Here is a 21,389-nt window from a genome sequence, read left to right on the forward strand (position 1 = left end):
AGGTTGATCCAATCTATTGCATCTTACTGGTCCCCTAAATCCATAGATTCTCACTCTCCTCAAATCTCAGAAGATCCCAGACTAACAGTTCACAATTTGACAATCTTTGATCTCATATCATCCCCCAATTCAAGTTCAATCTGTCCTGCTTCACAGTTCTCTTAGCATAAAATTTGTCCTAAATTGAATCGCTTCCTAACAGTCCAGAGAAACCTACCCTTTGTGTTCCTTAGGCTACTTTGATCAAAACACAGATAATTCTGTATGCCCCTATGTCCCCTAAGTGGTTCTGTCTCATTCAAACCTGAGACATTTATAATAATTTCCCCTATTCACAGTTGATCCCCCTCTAATGGCTCAAGCCAATCAGAGACCCAATCACAATTAGCAGCCACTGCACAATTTCTGAATTCCAATCAAACTCAAATGATTGATGAAATGAAACCTGCTCTATCAGATGCTCATCCCTACAAGCTCAACGTTTAGAGTTCACAAAACCAATAACCTGACCAATCATTTCTAATTAGACATAATATGCTTTAGCCATCCAGATTACACTCTCCTACTGACAAATTTCGAAATAATTCTCCTTCAATTGAACCTTCATGAATAGGATCAAAGCGATGGCAAGTGTCACACATTTAATTTTGGACAATTCTATTCAAGCATAAAAGAAGAAGCATTCTATGATGAATTCCCAGCAAGAGACCATAAGTCCTAAGCTGACACAAACCTCAATCACAAAAAGAATCCTGGGAAAAAACCAAATTCCAACAGAGCAATTCCCAAAGGTACTAAGGTTCACCCAATCCAGTTGATCCTTTACCTGCTCAATTCACCCTACTCTGGTTTTTGATCCCAAGGACCAAGATGCTCAAATTCTTCTCTTTCTTTTCACACACCTTCTGCCACAGATACCTGTTCTCCGATTCAACCCCTGTATCAAGTTCCCTGGTTATCCAAAATCCTCTCCCTCATCGTTTTTTTCCTCTGCTTTTTCCTACTCAGATGCATGCATACCAAATTAGGAACTACTCCAGTTACCATTCTCTACTCCTACCCTTTTTTGCTCTCCCCGACTGATGATACCTCCTCTGCTGCCAAGTGGACAAGTCTACCATGCACAAGTAATAGATGCATATGACAAGGCATCATCACCATGTGTATCATCAGCAATAGATCACCCCATCACCTCCCACATACATCCACACATCTTCCATCAACCCTCACGTCATAAACGTTCAATGATCACCTAAAGCCATCCCCTCTTAAACTCACACCCACAATATGCTTCTGCTGGGGCTCTAATCCCTCAGGCATACATCACCGAAATGCCTCTCACATATTGCCCCAACCTCAGAGTGGAACACTTTCAAGTGTTCCACCATTTTCTGGTCTTCACATAATTCTGATATGGTAAGGCCTCAGCCTCAAGCCAATCACTCTACTGGGATGTAGTTGTCAGAATACGCAGCGGAGATGATGACCAGATCTGGGAACACAAGAGCAAAAACGCATGCAGAAAAATACAGCACAAGAGAGAGAGAAGAGAGAGAGAGAAGTAGGCGTGTAACTCTGCTCTGATATACACAAGAAGATCCCGGTATGATACACAAGTGGCAAGGGGGCTGGGGGCCTATTTATATGCCCCCAGATGAGCAGTCGGCCTGCTGAAAAACGCTCCACGACTGCATCATCAGTCGGCCAGCAGCACATGAGGCCCACGACTGCATACATCCAGTCGGCCAGCAGTGAGACACTCCACGACTGATGTCTGAGCAGTCGGCCAGCTACTGGGCCCTCTAGCCGCCTCAGGTCTGCCTCCCAAGCCACAGAAAAATGGAAAAAAAATAGGGGAAAAATACGGAGAGTGGGGAAAAATGATAAAACACCTCATAAGGGCGGGCACACCCACAACAAAGGCCCTGGTGTATAAAATTGGACAAGAGATGACTTCTAACACCCCCTCTCAGCTCCTGGCTGTGAAACCAACCACAGGGAGCTGGGGTGCCGCCAAAGCAAAGCCTGAGATAGCGACTTTGTGAAGAGGTCCACCGTACTGTCCTCCGTCGAACAGAACTCTAGCAAGATGTCATCAGCAACGATCTGTTCACGAACAAAGTGCCTCTGGATGACCAGGGGTTCCTCCAGTGGAAGCCCATAGCTGCAATGCAACCTCTGCATCCTCACCACCTCACAAGCAGCATCACAAGCAGCCTGGTACTCTGCCTCTGTCCGCGACAAGGCAAAAGATGATTGCTTCTTATTGCTCCGGAAAACTGCTCCTGGGCCTGAAGTAGATCTCCTCGTGTCCGGATCTCCTCCCCAAACTAAGTCACTCCAACCGTGGGGTCGGACTCCATCCAACTATCCCCCTCCTGTGTATAAGAGTCCATGATCCTTCGCATCTCGCAGAATCCACAGGAAACGCAATCCTGCCTCCCAAAGAGTCATCCGCAACCATGAGCTCAACCGCCTCATCAGGAAGCTCCCGTCCAATCTGGTGTCCATCAACCAGATCCATGAACCATACAGCTTTTGAGTCAAAGAGGCATCACACTGCTCACAAGGATCAACACCTGTTACGGTGCACAAACAAGTCCTGGAAACCTGCTGAAGACCATGCAAGGCCTTTTGAAACCTGTCAACCACCCCCTCTGAATCCGGAACCACAAAGCCTGGAGAAACCACCTCCTTCTGCAAGTAATCACCTGCCACCTGCCTGGCTTTCCGAAAGGTCCCCGTGGAAAGAACATCCTCAACTACTGGAGGTTCTTTGTCCCGAACACGATGAGACATCAGAGCATAAGTGACCTGTTCAGTTTCCTCTGATTGACGAACACAAGAACTACCAACATCGGTACTGGAAAGTTCCTGCCAACTGCTGCCATCTACTGGCAAGCTATCCACCATCTGGTCCCGGAAAGCCTGTGCCTGCAGCGTATCCACACTTAAGTGGCCATTACCAGAGTGCCACTCATCACAAACCTGAGGACCTGGGAGAGAGAGTGCTGAAAGCTTGTAAACTCCATTCTCCACTCCGCCTTCCCAAACTACCTGGCCTGTTGCTTTGTCCCGGAGAGCAACAAAATGCTCATCAAACTCCACCCGTACGCCAGTCTTGCAAACCTGATGCTGTGACAACATATGAAAACCAAGTGCCGGAACATACAATACCTGGGAGGAATATTTCCCCCCTCTGCCATTGGAAACTATCTCCATCCTGCCCTCACTGTGAACTGGGATAGTGGACGTATCCCCAGTAAATATGACCAGAAAGCCTGCAGAGATCCTGTAAACTGGAACGGGAAAAAGTCATGTGCCTGGAAGCACCACTATCGAGAATCCACTCCCGAGTATCCGTTGCGGAGAGTCCTCCAATCTCCTCCCTTCCTGAGGAAAATGAAACATTGGTGTCCATCACCTCCAGGTGCACAAAAGCCGGAGTCTTCATGATTGCTGCTGAGGAATCTTCACCCTTCTCGGTCTTCCGCTTGGGACACTGCCTCCAATAGTGGCCTTTCTCGCCACAATCATTACAGGTCCTCTCTGCCTTCAGTTTCTCGCGGTCAGCGTCGGACTTCTTCTGAGAAGACTTCTCCGATGAAGCCTTCCCTTTGCCCGAGTTACGGCCTTTCGACCGTTGGCCAGTTAAGGCCTCCGAACCTCCACCCTGAGGAGGGTTCGTGAATCGTTCCTCCTGGTCCAGGACCATGGGCACAAGCTCCTCCCACGTGATGGTACTGAGCCTGCCACCCACTGGTAATCAAAGACGAGTAAAATGCTGAGTACGAAGAGGGCAAATGCGACAGCAACGTTATGGCCATGTCCTCTAACGATATCTCCTTCCCAGCCTGAAGAACTTCCTGCTGAAGAGCCTGCAGCTTGTTAATATGCTCCCGCATCGTCGACGACTTTGCAGGGCTCATAACCCGCATCTGTACTTCCAAGGAAATCCTTTTCATGGGCGAAGGCCAAATGCTGCCATATACCTCTGGCCAGCGTCATATGCTTTACATGATTGATTACCTGCGGTGTGCAGTTGAGAAAGATAAACGAACGGACCCTGGCGTTGACACGATCCCACATCTGTGTCTGAGCCTCCCGGTCCTTTCGGGTTGACGGTAACTCCCTTTCCTCTACTTCTGGCCGTGGAATACCAACAACCTTCCATATGCCGTAGTTGCTCCCGTCCAACTGACGGTCCACCGGGAACGTGGGGAGTGTCGGGATCTTCACATGTCTCTCAGCCATCTCAAACAGATCTGCCATTGCGAGGATGTACTCTGAATAGGGTGGGTGGGTTGCAACTAAAATCTGCAAGTGGCTGTCCAGCAAATCAGCCCGCCGTCCTCTTGCTTCTCCTCTTCCCGAACAGTCCAAAACAGTCCACCAATCAGCCACAAAACAGCCCCCCTCTTGCTCACACAAATCCCAAGACCTATCTAGAGCCTAGGGCTCTGATACCATGTCAGAATACGCAGCGGAGATGATGACCAGATCTGGGAACACAAGAGCAAAAACGCATGCAGAAAAATACAGCACAAGAGAGAGAGAGAGAAGTAGGCATGTAACTCTGCTCTGATATACACAAGAAGATCCCGGTATGATACACAAGTGGCAAGGGGACTGGGGGCCTATTTCTATGCCCCCAGATGAGCAGTCGACCTGCTGAAAAACGCTCCACGACTGCATCATCAGTCGGCCAGCAGCACATGAGGGGCCCACGACTGCATACATCGAGTCGGCCAGCAGTGAGACACTCCACGACTGATGTCTGAGCAATCGGCCAGCTACTGGGTCCTTTAGCCGCCTCAGGGCTGCCTCCCAAGCCACAGAAAAATGGGAAAAAAATAGGGGAAAAATACGGAGAGTGGGGAAAAATGATAAAACACCTCATAAGGGCGGGCACACCCACAACAAAGGCCCTGGTGTATAAAACTGGACAGGAGATGACTTCTAACAGTAGTCTACCATTCACATCTTTGAGCTGGTAACTTCCATTGGAGAAAGCTTCATGTATCACATATGGTCCCTCCCATCTAATTCTGACCCTCACATCATAAACATTCTATGATCACCTAAAGCCATCCCCTCTTAACCTCACACCCACAATAGGCTTCTGCTGGGGCTCTAATCCCTCAGGCATACATCACCAAAATGCCTCTCACAACACTTTGCCTACATGTGGCTTTTATTGCAGTGGCTCTATGATGCCAAGTCTTCTCTTCGCCAAACGGTGGTCTTGACAATGTAGAAAGAATGGGATGAGCAAGAATCGGAGGAGGCCAAAGCCATGCAACGGCTTTGCCTAAAGGAGGAGTTTTGGCAAGCCATACGCACCATCATCATTGCGGTCACACCCTTCTATAGGGTTTTGCGCATGACAGACATGGAGGGGACCACCTGTAGCCTCCTCGTTCACTTCCTGAGAGAGGCCATTACGGAGTTGCACGCTTCTCCTTCCATCGACGAGGAGAAGCGCGACAATATTTTGGCCATAGTGGAGAAGAGGTGGAAGTGGATGCGAAGACCTATCCATGGTCTAGTTGTCTTATTGCATCCAGCCTACAAATCACCAACCCTCTTCAGCGACGTGGAGTTCCTTGAGGACCGCAATGCTTTCTTGCCAAAAGCATTGCCAGAGGAGCATCATGGGAAGTTCCTGGAGGAACTCATTAGCTACAATGACCGAAGGGGGGAAGCCGCATTTACATCTCCCACTTGCTGGAAGAGGGAATCAATGGTGAAGCCTCTCTTTTGCAAGGAGACATTCGGGTATGTACATAGCCGCCTCCAAAAGGTGGCTTTGAGGCTCTTAGCACAGGATTGCTCTTCAGGTCCATGTAAGAGGAACTGGAGTTCCTACTCACTTATACACACGAAGATACACAATCACTTAAGAACGCGACAGTTAGTGCAGCTAGTGTATTGCAATTTGCCGCGCTAACTTACGTATGGTGCGTGCCATGCACAAGATGGAATCGGCAAGGCAGGTATGAGGCTTGTCAAGTTGTAACTTGTCATATTGCAATTTGCAATGTATTTACTAATACATGTATAATCATTAATGTGATTCACTAATTATGTAATTTGTAAATTGTAGGAATGTGGATGCATTCAAGCTGACAATGGACACTCTTGAGAGTGTCCATAAAGAGCAGGATGAGGAGGAGGAGAGGATCTATGCAGAGATCTATAGAAAGCTCGAGGCGGTTGATCGACGACTTACTCGTACTCCTCGTGGGCGTGCACCTAATGGGAGAGGAGTGCGAGTAGGCACCCGCGGATGCACCATTCGTCACGGTTCGAGAGGAGCCGTGCAAGCCTACATGCAGCGCAGTTCTGGTAGCTCTTCAGCCGCTCTTGAAGATGAGGATGCTCCCCTTGGCTTCTCACATGAGGTCAGAGAGCCCAAGTCTGACGAGGATGGCAACCTCCTTAGCGATGGCAACTTAGGCGAGAGCTCGGAGGTGCCCTCTTCTCCTACAAATGATCTTAGCAAGAGCTCCGATAGTGATGCAACGACACCTTCTCCATCTAGGTCCTAGGATTTAGATTCTAGCCTCCACCCTCTTATCCATTTCTTTGTACTCATTTTTTGTACTTGCGCCTAGCGCATTGCACCGATCTTCCGGTCTAGCCGGTTGCCGCCCTTGGGCCTTAGTACCATGCTTTGTACTTTTGTAACTTGTTTTTAATGAAATTTTGGTTTGTAACAACCTCTAAGCTCTCTATCCTTTCAAATTAATAATCTATAAATTTATAAGTGTTTTTTTTTGAACTGTACTTTACCGTATCGTATTCCAAAATTTCATACAGTACGGTAAATTCCCATACGATATCATACCGCACCGCACCGTACGACCGTACGTGAACAACTATGGTTCCAGTGATAGATAATGTAGGCTTCCTCCATTTTTTCCAGCTCCAGTTTAACTTTCTCTGCAAACTTTGGATCGAGCTTGTAGGCCCGCCCACAGATTGGTCAAGTTCCTTCTTGGAGGGGTATGATGTGAACACCAATGTCAACAGGGACACCATCCAAGTCTTTGTATGTCCAAGCAAAGACATCCTTGTAAGATTGGAATAAGGCAGTATCTTGCTCAAGAAGGGTTGGGTGGTCCCACAACCAAGACGCTAACAAGATGGGTCGTGACTCCTATGTAGTACCCAAGTTGAATTCACAGACAGGGTCTTGGCATGAGGAAAGGGAGAGGGGTTCCCCTGTCACAAGCTGCCTTGGAGACAAGAGTGGGATCATGAACCGACTGTTGATAAATTGGAAATGTGCTATATTGTTCTTCCCTCCAAGACTTAGGACACTCCCCCAATGGAATGGTAGGTTCTTCCAAGGGCACCTGTATAGATTCTTTGTGCTGGGGCATTGGGGGATCGGTCAGACCCGTGGTTAGGTGCTTTTTGATCTTACTCGAGAGAGGTCTGCAACCCTTCGTCTCCTCTGTGGCTCGTGACCGGGTCTCCTAGACCTACTGCCTCATAGTGTTCTGATTGAGAGTTGGTGGAGTCGCATACTTCCCACATCTATAACAGAGGACGGGGCAATTACAAGGGGGTTGGCTAGGCCAAGAGGGTTGGTTGAGCCTCCAGCATTGTTACCAAAGGTGGGATTACCATGATTGGCCGCCATAGGAAAGAGTGGAAGGGGTTCCCTCTGGGAGGTAGATTGTTAAACCTCTTCCGGCTCTAGCAGCGTATTGAGAGGAGACTCTTCGCTGGGCTGACCAAACTAGCATGGAAGCGTGTATTAGGCATATAAAGGACACAGAAACAAGAGGTGAGCTAGGGGACTCCACGCTTCGAGTGTCCCACCGGGCATGCCAAATTTTTAGTGTACCTCTAGCAGGGTTGATTGCCCGACACACTAAAGTGGTTCTCCTCTGGACAATATGTCCGGAGTCCTCAACACTCACGACACAATGTACACATAAACAGACTAAGACAGATTAGAATATAAGCATAGCACAATGACAAGAATACTGTAAGCATTACTTGCATTACTCCCAAGAAGCTGTTATGCATACCCAGAAGTGGTCGCAGTTAGTAGGACGACACACAAGACAAAATAACAAGAAATTACACGACTCAATGAACAAGACTCGATGAATAGGACTACATGGAAAAGGATGCCCCAAGAATGGGCTAAGGAACCATTTTAATGATTCCTACGAGGCGGTGGAGTCGGTGGAGTCAGTGGCCTTAGTGGTTACATAGCCTCGGAGTTCTCCCCAGACTCACCTTAAGATCGATTTCCCCAGGATCAACCAATGCCCTCACGGGTCCTCGAACCCATCCCTTCAGATTTGCATCATCATATACCACTCCCACCCCACTCCTGCCAATATCGGAGCAGTGATTTTCTCCTTCCTCTTGAGCGTGGCTCCAGGGATGGTGTGGGATGATGAGGCCGTGGCCCTAACCCTCCAAGGCCAAGCTCTTCACCACTCTCAAACGGTGGGCGACATTTGGGTCAAAGATTCCATCAATACTTCTTGGGGGACTACGAGGATTTTGCTCAGCTTCTTTTAGGGCGGAAGAGGCGTCATCTCTTCATCTACTTCTACCTAAATGTCAAAGCAAAGAGTGGACTTTACAGACACCTCCACCAAGAGGTTGTGCTAGAGGAGGCCAGACAGTAGGCTGGGGAGGAATGGATACACCTCTCAGTCGCATCCGAACATATTTGGAGCGGCTTCGCCCTCACACAAATTGCTACTAGTCCCCATCAAAACCAGCTCGAAAGGTCACTTGCGCCATGGAGAAACTAGTCGTGGCACGACACATACGTATATGAAGCACATCTTGGTGGTATGGGACGCTAGGATCTACCACGTGCAATTTTACTAGCCCTTGATCAGGCAAGTGTTTTAGCCTCTGATGTGGCAGATGTCCGGGACTATGTGGTAATGTGTTGACTGGTGGGGGTTATACCAGTTCTACCCAGGCCCAATAGAGCAATGGTGCAATTTTGCATCACGATTACCCAGACATAGTGTTCGAGAGAAACTTGAAGGTTTTTGGACACTTCACTCATTCAATAATTGAAAAATAGCAGAAGGATATACCAGTTTTGGTGGAATGTTGTATACATTCAGCACCAGGATTTTGGTGGAGTGCTATATGTGTTTGGCACTAGGAGATTATTTTGATTGGTCGGATTTGCCTATGATTATGCTGAGCATATGACTCCTAGTGACAACTAGGTTATATTTACAGGTTCTGGTAGCCCGGATTTAGTTCTAGTAGACTTTAGAACTTGAAGGTATCTAGGAGCAGTCCGCCCTCGGAAAGGGCAGATGAATTGTTGTATAGTCATTGCATGGATGTGCACTGCCAGATATTGGCTCACACTAGAGTTTTTTATCAATGCTGTTCTTGTTTGAACACACGCTTGATATGTTTTATTAGTGGTTCTGTTTTGAACACAGTCTTGATGTGTGCATTCTCTGATGTTACTCATGATAAGAGTGCTAAGATACCTAAGAGTTATATGATTCTCAAATAGGGAGATATTTGCTAATCATCCTCAATCCAATGGGCAAACAGAGAGGGTGAATCAAGTTTTGGAGGATATGCATCGTGCATACATCTCCAGGTGACCACCTGATTGGGAGAGGTACCTCCCAATGATCTAGTTTGCCTAAGATCCCTGGTAACGGCAGGACTTCGGGTATTCACATTTATGCAGTTTCACTGTAGGTTATTCAGCAGTGCTCAAGTTGGAGCACAATTTTATGCTCATAGGGGGTGTTCGCCAAGGAAGTTTTCTGAGGGAATGCTTGTGTATTTAAGAGTCTAATTACCCAAGGTAATTGAATAGCTACAATAATTCTCTCCACAATTTCACGTTATCCAATTCCACGGGAGTTGGAGGTTGTTGGGTTTTTTACGACCTTTGAGTTGTTTTTGATTGTCTTTTGTTCAAACGAGGTAGTGTTGTAGGAGTGGTGGCTTATGACTAAAGCTGATTCCTATATATGTAAATAATTGGAAAGAGTAGACATGTGTGAACTTGATTTTGGAGTCAGTTGTCTGATGTAGCTGGACTGCTGTCTTGGATTCATTTCCAAGAGTGGAAATGTTCTAGTTGGGGAAGTATGTTACATATCTGACATGAATCACATGGTTAGAGAGTCTAATCTTGGGTTGCGGGACCCTGAGGATTAGTGCACCACGCTAAAGCAACATGGGCTCATAAGAGTTTAATAGAAGATCCCATAAGTTATAAGCTACATTAAGTCAACAGCTATTTATAGGTTGACTTATGGGTGTATAAGTGGGGTGAGCCTATTGAGATTGTATTATACTCTTGAGCTCTCTTGAGAGTGCTATGGAGGCCAGCAAGCCTAGGACTTGGCTTGGGAGTCAGTCCATGGTGGAACCTTAGCCTATGAGCTCGAGGGTGATCTGTGGATGCGCCAATGAGGTGGTAACTCAAGTGATGAGATGTTTGTCTTGGGACCTAGGTTCAAACTCCCACTAGGTGGTTCCTCGGCAGCATCGCATACAGGTGGAAAAGAGCGCCTACAGGCGGTGAAAAAACGATGACTATGGGAGGATCTTGGGCCTAAAGTCAGTCCAAGGGTGGTCTGTGGACGCTAATCTTGTTGCTTGTGTTTAGGAAGATCTTGGGGGATCTTACACCCAAAATTCCGAACACTATGAGACCAATTTGCTTCCAATGTAAAGGCTCACATTCTGTCCACACCACGTCGACACAAAGACCTACAAAGAAGCCTATGGATGACCAACTTCTCCCTAATCCAGCACTTTTCATTTGTCCAACCGTCCATGAAGAAACACTACAAGCCACGGAGTATCCCCCAGTAGACCATGGAAAAAACACTCCACAGACTGGCCTGGTAAAGCTCCGCTATCCACACTCCAGACACTAATGCATCGACTCAGAACAATCATAATACCTACTTGCACCAACTCCAATGCACCCTGAAGGAACAAAGCAAAATCAAGAACAATACTCCTCAAAAAAGTTGCACCAAATATGTATCCATCAGCACATGTATTGGTCTGTTCTTGCATGAATGTATCCAATCCACCTTCCAGACTGAAAATCGAAGACTAGGTGGCTTCACACGCATCATCCTCATACCAACAATCGCTGCCTCAGATACCTCTCTCCCAACAAGCAGCCTTCTCCAAGCTACGTAGAACACATTCTCGCCCACCTTTTTTCTCTACAAGCTGCTCAACCATGCTAAAGTCCCCTCCCACAATCCAAGAATCAGTATGAGGCAGCCATTTTTCTAAAAATATCCAAGATTTTCTATTGACTACAGCACGTTCTCACAGTACTGCCTGCCAATCTCCTCATTGATATAAGTGCTCTCAAAAGGCCACCTCAAAGGCAGCATGCCCTCTCTTAACAGTATTGCACGAAATGAGCTCTTATGAAAGTTCTATGTTAAGCATTTTCTGTGGACCTCTACCCCTAACTTAAAATGATTTTGTGAGAGTCTCACTTGTTAAATTCTACTATCTACGAAGAAAAATGCAATTAATACATTAAGCATGACATAATAACGTCCTCCATATTTCACACTAAATTTTGTGTTTCGTAAAGTGGACCTTGAATTTTGATTTCTCGTTTTTTGGATCTGAAGCATATCGTGGGCGTCGCTTTATCACCTTCTTAGTAGAAGAATCCTGCACAAGTGCACAAGGAATGGAAAAAAGAAGAAATGGCATCTGATCTATCATCAAAATTCCTCAACTTCCAAGGGTACCTAACCTTGATAAGTTCAAGATAGTCCAGATATTTGTGTAATGTGCAGAAACAAGTGTCTTGCCTCAAGGATTGTTATTTTCCGTTGACGTATTACATCCATATCTTCTTTTGATTTGCGCTCCTCAGCCAATTTCAAGCATTCTTCATTGCATGCAAGCAGTCCCACACCCAGGTGGCCTTTTGGACTCAGTAGCTTCAAATTGATGCAAGCAGCTTGAACATCTGAACAGATCCAATCTTTCTTCAACCGTTGACAAGGACACCGTACAGATACCTAGAATGCCGGGAAAGATATATAAGTGCATACATGCATGCATGCGTATGATATTTCTACATATAAAACACACACACATACTTTCAATGCATTCCACTTGGCCTCTCTTTAAATTTTTAATAAAATAGAGGTTAAAACACTTTTTTTTTAAACGTCTGTTAAGCAATTGAAATTTCTTTAAAAGGGTGTTTCTTACTTTTTTCCGGCAGTTTGCAGCCATCTTACAAGGACCAGGATGACATATTTCTGAGCACAAATGTGTGCAATTTGGCAACTTTCTGCATAAGAGAAAAGTAAGAACATCTCTTTTAATATATATAGTTTGGCAAGTTGTGATGCTAATTTTCTCTATATCAAGCGAATATATAGCCCCTTGATGATATTCCAATATTATGACGTCAAGATACATAGGACACCCCAAATGTCACCCCATATGACATACGCATGCAGTATATGACACCTAGCTTGCAGAGGGCATCATCTAGGCTATTAATTCAAACACACTTTTTTCCAAATAATACAATAAAATAAATACATGGAATGATACCTCTTCCACAGAAGAAGGGAAAAATAGGTTTTCCAGCTTGCTTGTAAAAAATAAATCAAACCACAAAACAATGAGCCCACTATCAGACCTGTGACAAGGACCCCTGCAGGAGAGCTGCTTCTCCCGTTCTTCATCTACCAAACTGTTGAAAAAGCTGCATTCAAAAGTGTGCACAAGGGTACCACAGTAGCAAGATCTTTTCAAAGGAGCCTTGCAAGGAGAGCAAGCACCTGAGTGGCATGCCTGCACACATGGATGAGCACACGGAGGAACACGCTTCTGCATGCCAAGAAATAGGTTTAATAACATTGCCATGAATCATATCCATAGCAAAACAAATTTAAGAGTGTGTGGATGCGTGTGTGTGACTGACCTTTTGGCAAGCGAGCATGCATTGCTCACATGTATCAATTACATCCTCAAACTCTTTTGGAGCATTAGCTTGAGCACCTGCCTTTCTAGGGACTGTAACCTTATGGCACAGTTTTTGGCATGTATGATTACCACAAGCAAGAGGGTTGCCACACAGCCTTTCACAACCAAATGCAACACTCTCTGAGCAAATCATCTGCATCAACCAACTTAAAAAAAGCAATAAGATTTTTGGATGTCTGTCACAATCTGGGATGGAAAGAGAAAAGGGCTGCCAAATGTAGTTTTTGGATTCATAGAGCTTACAATTCTCTCCCCTCCCATATGACAACCAAGACATTGTCCGCGAATGCGCTCGGCACATGGTGGACAAGATGATCCTAAGCTATCCTTGTCCTGTTCCGTCTCCTTCCGCTTCTTTTTCTGCTTCAATGTGTATTCTAGATTGGGGGGCGGTCGAGGACCATGACACCTGATTTGTTATTTTGCAAAAAGCATCAGAAACAATCAAACAAAAGTCATGTGCAACATTTAAAAAAGCAATTGATTCCACTCAAAAAAACCCCGCTGCTATATGCTATGAATGTTTCGCAAGATACTAAGTTCTTACATAGGTCAAACTATGTTTGATGCAGCTTACTTGCATTTTCATGCAGTTTCCTTGCAATTTTTAGATAAGAAAATGTGGGCTATCTTGTTGGCACCCTTGGGCACCCCGCTTATTAGTAATCTGGCCACTGAACTCTTGCCCAAACTGCTTTTTATGTTCTTCATGCTTGTCTGGTCATCACCTTCTCCCTCTACGGCATGGTTAGTTAGTACGAAAGGTACGATACGGTACGGTACGATAAAATACGGTACTAATTGGTACCTTAAAATTTTTTGAGGTGCGGTACGATATTAGTACGTTTTTTTTTTTAATACTTCCTAAACTTAAAAATTGTAGTCAAGAAGTTACAAAATAGTAGAACCATGAACATAATGTCATCATGCCATTAGAGTACAAAATTGCTACAAAAGGATAGGCCAAAAACTCATGGCATGGGCGACCGCAAACATGCGTACATACATGATACTACATACTACAATACATCATCGATGGGCTAGAAGGAGATAGATGCCCAATGCCTAGAGAGCTATAACATATCAAAAGTCTACATCATCACCAACATCTGCATGATCATCAACATGATCACTACTAGAGTGTCCATCAAGAGAGTTCTCTGAAGAGGACTCTTCGAAGGTGGACGAGACACTCTGGGGATCATTCTCGCTAAGTAGGTTGCCATCATCATCAAACAAAGGCTCTCTAGGCAGTGGGGTATCATCATGAGGGGGCAATGGAATATCATCATGAAGGCGGGGATTGGAGCTCGAGGATCCCCGCCTCACATATGTGCGAAGGCCACCCTTTGCCGATGCCGAAGGCGGAGGCCTATGAACTCCAACTGCTCGGGCCCCCGTCCATGCTGACTCCTGGTGCTGCGAGTATCTGCTGCCACAAGCTCACTATAGAGCTCCATGAAGATTGCCTCGTCCTCCTCATCAGGCAATATGATCGCTTGCCTAATATGGCAATGGCAAGTGCACACACTGACAAACAGCTCCCTATAGGCTGCAAATGGCGATGAATGGCTCTCTAGAAGACTGAAATTGCTCCACACAACAGCAACAACAACAACAACGACGACCCCCCAAAAAAAAAAAAAAAAAATCGTACGGTATCGTACGAATCCGTACGGTACCGTACCGTACAGCAAGTACGTACGATTTCAGTCATACGACGTACGGAACTAAGCCTGCTCTACGGTTCGCCGTCACCTTCACCATGTGATAGTTGTCAACTTGCACGTGTATGGTCCTGCTTCTCTCTTGCTTGGATGGTCTTTGTTTGCACTGCCTATTCCCATGCCACATCTATTCTCTTGGCCATTTCCGTACTGTCATTCCCCTGTTATTAGGTGTCTACCTATTCTAAACCCCACTGCGTTCCCTTCCTTGCATCTCTCTAGCCTTCTGTCCCTTTATAAACAAGGCTCACAAAGGCCTTAGTCCTCTGTTAAACCCTAAGACTGCCCATTCACAATGACACGCATTTTAAGGGGGGTTGGGCAGATGCATGTGACACCAAAAAGGACTACCAAGCCAAAATTACCTTAAGGAGTTTTTAACCCCGAGTTTCTAGCACAACTAAAGGTCATATAGGAAATCTTTAGTTCCACCAGTAACATGAAAGTCCTTGTACACTGCATAATGATGATTCACAAAGGGTACTTTTAAGAGGTGCCTTAGTGCAATGGGATGTACTCAGCTTGATCTCTTACTTGCACTCGAACAATATACCTATAGACTCTAACGTCAATCTACTCTCTATTCAACCTATTTCACCGTGCTCTCCACCCATAAACCTTTCTCACAAGTGTTATGTCCCATGTTATGTGTACATAATGAGGCTAGCGATTAGAGGCCGGCCAGACAGTTCTTATAGCAGTGTGAACTGGTGATTGTGGCTATATAATTGGGATTATGGCTCATTTGTAGTGTGTTCCTTTGGAGAGCCCTACCATGGGACTAGGGCATCCCAAGGGTCCTAGCTAATGGTTAGCCCACTGGTTAGCCATACCAGTGACAGCCCTGAGGGCTGGGGGGGTGTGGTATGGGACGCACATGCTTTGTGGGTGCAGGCTTGCCAGGGTTGTGCCAGTGTCTAGCTCAGAGGGCTACTACCCACCACTGCGTGTGGTTTGGAGCCTATGGTTGCGTGGCGAGTGCTAGCCGAACCCATATTCGTTTCCCTTGTTTGTTCGTGGTTACATTGGTTTGTGTGCAGTGTTCCAGTGCTACGGGTGCACTTCTCAAGCTATCAAATGTGAGGTATCGGTCTTGGGCAGACACACATGTAGGTGGACACTTACTTGGGATGTTTCATCAAGGGACCCTAGAAAAAAAGGTTAAAAGTTCATTATTCATCCTGGAGTATGTAGATCATTAGTAATGCAAGATTACTGGACTCAGCAACTTTAAAATCTCACCTTTGTTTGCAGGTATGGCCACAAGAAAGCTCTTCGTTGCATACCAGCTCACATGGTGGGCAGGCACCATAATGGCACCTGTGTGGCTGTATTCAGCACATAGGAAACAAAACATGCCCATAAAAGAGTTACAGCTTTCCTCCCAAATGCAAACAATGACAATGGCAATTGCAAAATGGCCCCGTTTTTTTGCACCTTGCAATTCACCCCATGTCGACACTGAGGTAAAATGGTACAAAGTTTTGAGCACCGTGGGGGCCTTTTGTCTCTCTCTGCACCACATGGTACCTATCATCACAATGTCAAAAGAAAAATGACAAAACATCAAAGTTAAAAAAATATTGATCCAATGTACCCTCCACCTAAGATTTTCTAAGATGTCCTCCATGAGCTTGAAGCTATTCATTCAAATATGCCACGCCTCCTCCAAAAAAAAAACATACATGCATACAATAAATACACACACAGAGACGTACATGCATACATACATACACACAGAGACATACACGCATACATACATACACACATTACATGCCTGCTTAAACACATACATACATTACATACTAACAGTAAACATACACACATTATATACCTACATATATACATGCATACATACATACAACGCACACACAATGCATACATACAGATTGAATACACACACAAAAACAAACATGGTTAATCGACACAATTGAACTGCATGTTGGAATCATAATGTTAACTAGCTTAGACTGTGAAGTAGAAAGGAGATCCAAGCAAACACGTTTTTGTTATAGATAACTAATAGCCAAAGCAGTAAACTAACTTCATATGCCGTAGAACCACACGCGCAAGAGATCCGAACGGACACAGGACAAGGCGCACATAGGCCTCTGCCAAGCAAAAGCAAAGTGATTGATTAATTTCTATAAGGAAAGATTTCAAGCCACTTGGCCCAGCATGCACCGTACGGTGTTTGGCACCAACTCCATTCTACTTTTCCTCGAGTTCCACACTTCTTTCAAACAAGTACATTATAAGTGCATAGCTTAGAATTCTAGCAGTTTTAGTAATTATCCTTGTAATATGAAAGTACACAAATTTATTCTTGCTTGAATAAATGAAGAATATTTATAGCTAAAGGTGACTCCAGCATAAACGCTTAAAAACAAACGCTTCACTTAACAAGCCGATCCTTCTCTAGCATTCTTTTTATGCAAACCATACTTTGCACATGATCAGTCCTTCTTAGCATCTTCACAGAAATTATCTTGCAATCCATGCTTTGTGACTAATTTTCGTTAGACCTCAGGAGGCCAGGAAGAGTTACGGACTTACTTGTCATCACCCCCCATCTGACAGGCGGGGGATTGGGCGTGGAAGATCCCCCATTCATGAGAAATAGACAGTCACTGATGGGCAGGGGAGATGACCCCTTTTTCTTGGGCATCCAAAAGTGTGAAAAGACCCTAAGTACCCAATTGTTGAAGGGAGCTAGTAAAGAAACGTGACATAAAAGTCTGTCTTATCAAAAGATCGTACTGCAAGACCACTGAACAAACCAAGAAAACAACTTTTCCTACTGCTCAAGGTCAATGATGCTTAAGGGCAGACCAGCTGACCTATACATCTCACTAATATATGAATACACATTTCTCCCCACCATGCATAGGGTCTATCAGTTTTGTACAGCAAACAATCCCCTGTAATCAGTTTAGGCAATAGCACCAAAGCAAGCTGAAGCACCTCTGCATGAATTGACCCATAAATGCATGTAAATGAATATGTTTTCCACCAAGTTTCGTAGGCATGTGACCAGCCCCTTCAGAGGGGAAAGGAAGGGAAGTCCTCCAATGTTTTGGTCCCCTGAAGCTCAACAGGCTGACCAGTCCCTTTTTTCTTTTCTTTTCTTTTCTTTTTCGGCAGCAGGAGAGGGAAGCGAAGGGGTGGGGGGGGGGGGGTGTCCTAAAGTTCTGGCACTTACCTCCCCATTCCTCCTCCATTCTCCACTCCAGCTACTTCAGCCTTTGGGGCATTGAAAACGGCCCCATATTCAGCCCAATCCAGCTAAAATATCAGCAGCAAAGCATAGAGCACTCATGATCTCCATTTTCAGGAAAGATGAATTCAAAAGTGGAAGAGAAGGCAATTGCTTACTGCTCAGTTCCCAGCCTTGTTTGAACCCCAAGATCAAATGCCATGTCAGTGGGCTTAACCTCCCTCATTTGATGAAGCACACACATCCTTGCAAGTTGTAACAGGAGATTGGCAGTCAAACCCATGGAGAGAGAATGAATACTCACATAAGCAGTGGGCGCTATTAATAGAAGCTTGGCGCCTATATAAAAGAATTGGTGTTACCCATAACAAGTGGTGTGCATCAGCCAAGGTTGTTTCCGTACGGCGTACGATGGCTTATCGTACGGAATACCCTATGGATTCGTACGGATTTTTCCCAAAAAAAAAAATCCCAAGTTTTTTTTCAACAATAAATTTTTTCCCAAAAAAAATAATTTTTTTGGGAGGTAATGTTCTTTTTTTGCTTATCTATGGCTGTTCGAGCTTCCTCTGTACTATGATGCTTCCCTTCTTTCTAAAATACTCCATATCTAGACTTGGAAATACCTAAGTTTATAAGTATTTTTTTAAAACACCGTATTTTATCGTGCGATAAGAAAAACATTTATATTGAACCGTATTTTCCCGTACAGTATCGTATCGTACTAACCGTACAGTATCCTACCTGACAACTATGGCATCAGCATGTGGTCTGTGACCTAGATCCAGTGGGTATGGGATCTGAAGACCTCACACTCTGGTGTTCTCACTAGTTCAACTACCCATGTGCTTGAGGGTGGCCTCAAGCTGTTGGGCCTATGGTTGGGTTGGATAGATTTTGGTTGCTGATCTCTGTGGATGAGCTAATCTTAAAATGGTTAGTGGCAATTGTCTCATGTGGTTATGGTCTTGTAGTTACCACAACTAGTATTACGGCTTGAGACAAGCTGGGTTGTTGCACTCATTGGATATACTGGTTAAAAGATGGAAAATTATTTCAATGGATTTTGTGAATGCCATACCAAGGGCACAAAGGTCATGATTCCATCTAGGTTGTGATTGCTAGACTCACTATCACACACTATGATGGCAACCTTTACTCCAGTAAGGGCAGTGGACAAAGCCTCAAATTTGGCCGAGATCGTTGTGGAACAACTCCCAAGAAAATGGTAAGTGATCGTAACAGGAGGCTTGTTGGCAGAAATGACAGTTCTCTCCTCTCTCTCACACACATTAGCATGCGCAGAGCAAGACAACAGATGAAAGAAGACACGACTGTTGCTATTCCGTTATTCCTTGTGAATGAATACACAATTACAAATGATCAAGGTGGTTGCCACCTTTCATGTGAATCCCATGTCCTTTAGCATCACCCTACACATGCATACATGTGCACCTCCTCATATCACTTATCAACCATACAACTGAACCTTATTACATTTGATCATCAACCTTAGGCAAAGTTTGTCATTACACACATTTCACACTTTGATTTACATTGCTATATGTCCCTATACCCTCACGTTGGAGTGGCCTACACGAAGTTTGTGACCAAGCTAGCCCTTGTGGAAACTAGCACTCTTTCTAGTTTGTGTCATACACCTAGCTTAGCACCAATCTTGCCCTAGTAGATATAACACAAGTTCTATCCTTTGCTCTTCTCCTTTGCAGAAGCCTTCATCGGTTCCTTTTGAAAGAGTCTTCACTTCATCATGTAAACCCAGCAGGGCATGCTATGACAGATTCCACCACGTATCCAGAGATAGAAAAATAGAGAGAGAAGATAGAAAGAAAGAAAGAAAGAAAGATTTTATTAACGTCTTCCAAAAGACCGAACTCGGCCTATGAGACAAATCGGTGTACCTGTATGGGGTATCCTCTGTAATCCCAACAAAATGAAAAAGTACTGAACTAAAAAGCTGAATCTGGGTGTGCAATAAGTACAATGAGTGGGGGAGGAGATGGAGCTCTACTACTAGGAGAATGCAAAGCTATATGCATGGAGTATACAATCATGATATGCAACCTAGCTAGCTCCATCTTGTACCATACTGGGGGTATAAAATGGTATACATCAATGAAGGAGGTGTCCACAGCTCCCTGAAGAACATGCCAGGGTGTGCTCTGAAGCGAGCCAGTCGCTCCGCACCCTCTCTGTGAAACTGAGCTCTGATCTCTGCCATCTCTCTCTGGTATAGGCGTGGTGTCCGAAAGCCAGGTGTCCTCTGTCTCCTGCAGGCTCTGAGTGTCTCTGCTCTCTGGAGAGTAATTCCCTGCCGTGTAGGGGCTGGGAGTGGGATGGATCTCTGAAAAAATGTAGTAATCTGTGTCTGTCGTCCCCTCTCTGGAGCTGTCTGAGCCTATAATGATGTCTCTCTGTGGCGCTGTATGTCTAGAATGAATCTCAAAAGTATGGGCTGGTCTGCTGCCTCAAAGATCTGGCGTAGGGAATGTTGCTCTCTGAATAAAATGGGATCTCTCTCTCTGATGGCTGTATTGCACAATCTGCACACCCTCTCCTCTCGGGGGATCCGTGCTGCTCTGCCAGTCTCAATCTCCAATCGGTGTGATGAAACTCTAAGCTGACCAATAGCCACTCGGGAGCCGTGTGGTAAAAAGCCCTCCATGTATGTAGGCCTCCCTATAAATCCATCATCAGTGATACTCATGAAGTGATCTCTGTAGTATAGCATCTTCGGTGGAAGAGGCTGTGTAGGCGATATCCATGTCTCTCGTGTATAGAGCTGCCATAGGTCCTGTCTCAATACTCTGTTCCTCTCACTATGTGAGAGACAGATATGTGGTGCATCCCTGTCATACTGGAATGGTGGTAGATAATCCATGTCTAGGCCATGCTGTGAGAACCAATGTGTGACCTGTGCATACCATGATCCTCTGTCTCCTGCCTCAGCCAGTTGTCTAGATGCCTCAAAAGCTCTGTATGACAATCTATCCTGTGGCATCTCTCTGAATCTGTCTAGCAGGCATATAGTCTGAAATATGGCCTCTACCATCATAGGAGGCGCAGCAAACTCTGCTCGGATAATGTCATGAGGTACTGACGGTTTGCTGCGTATCATGCGTGCCATCATGAGGGCCTATGGTCTCTCTATCTGTGTCCATCAATGGGTAGCAAGGCCTGGCGCCCATACCGCTGCTCCATACATCAATGCAGGTGTGACTAATGTGTCAAATGGCCACCCCTTTGTTCGGGGCTCCTGAAAATGCGCCTGGTGGCACTATCTCTCTAGCATAGCCAATGCTGCATATCCCCGTGTCAATCTAGCTCTGGCTGCTGAACCCATGGTGAAGCGTGTGGCTGCTGCAGAGAAGGTAACCCCTAGGTACACGTATGATGTCACC

At 45.3% G+C, this 21,389-nt stretch overlaps 1 protein-coding gene across 1 annotated transcript in view; it reads right to left on the minus strand.

The window, feature by feature from the left end:
* NFXL2 (NF-X1-type zinc finger protein NFXL2) overlaps positions 1–21,389 on the minus strand; it is a 51,014-nt gene that overhangs the window by 11,520 nt on the left and 18,105 nt on the right. Inside the window, exons 4-12 of the mRNA XM_086801495.1 lie at positions 16,795–16,861; positions 16,188–16,280; positions 15,993–16,078; positions 13,267–13,432; positions 12,962–13,156; positions 12,677–12,867; positions 12,238–12,319; positions 11,829–12,041; positions 11,608–11,685 (exon numbers count right to left, since the gene is read on the minus strand). Coding sequence (XP_086657621.1) covers positions 11,608–11,685; positions 11,829–12,041; positions 12,238–12,319; positions 12,677–12,867; positions 12,962–13,156; positions 13,267–13,432; positions 15,993–16,078; positions 16,188–16,280; positions 16,795–16,861 — 1,171 coding nt within the window. The remainder of the gene's footprint in view (positions 1–11,607; positions 11,686–11,828; positions 12,042–12,237; positions 12,320–12,676; positions 12,868–12,961; positions 13,157–13,266; positions 13,433–15,992; positions 16,079–16,187; positions 16,281–16,794; positions 16,862–21,389) is intronic.

This window comes from Cibotium barometz, chromosome 8 (assembly GCF_041138505.1).
Source record: "Cibotium barometz isolate CiBa-2024 chromosome 8, ASM4113850v1, whole genome shotgun sequence".
In the NCBI taxonomy this organism is placed as follows: Eukaryota; Viridiplantae; Streptophyta; class Polypodiopsida; order Cyatheales; family Cibotiaceae; genus Cibotium; species Cibotium barometz.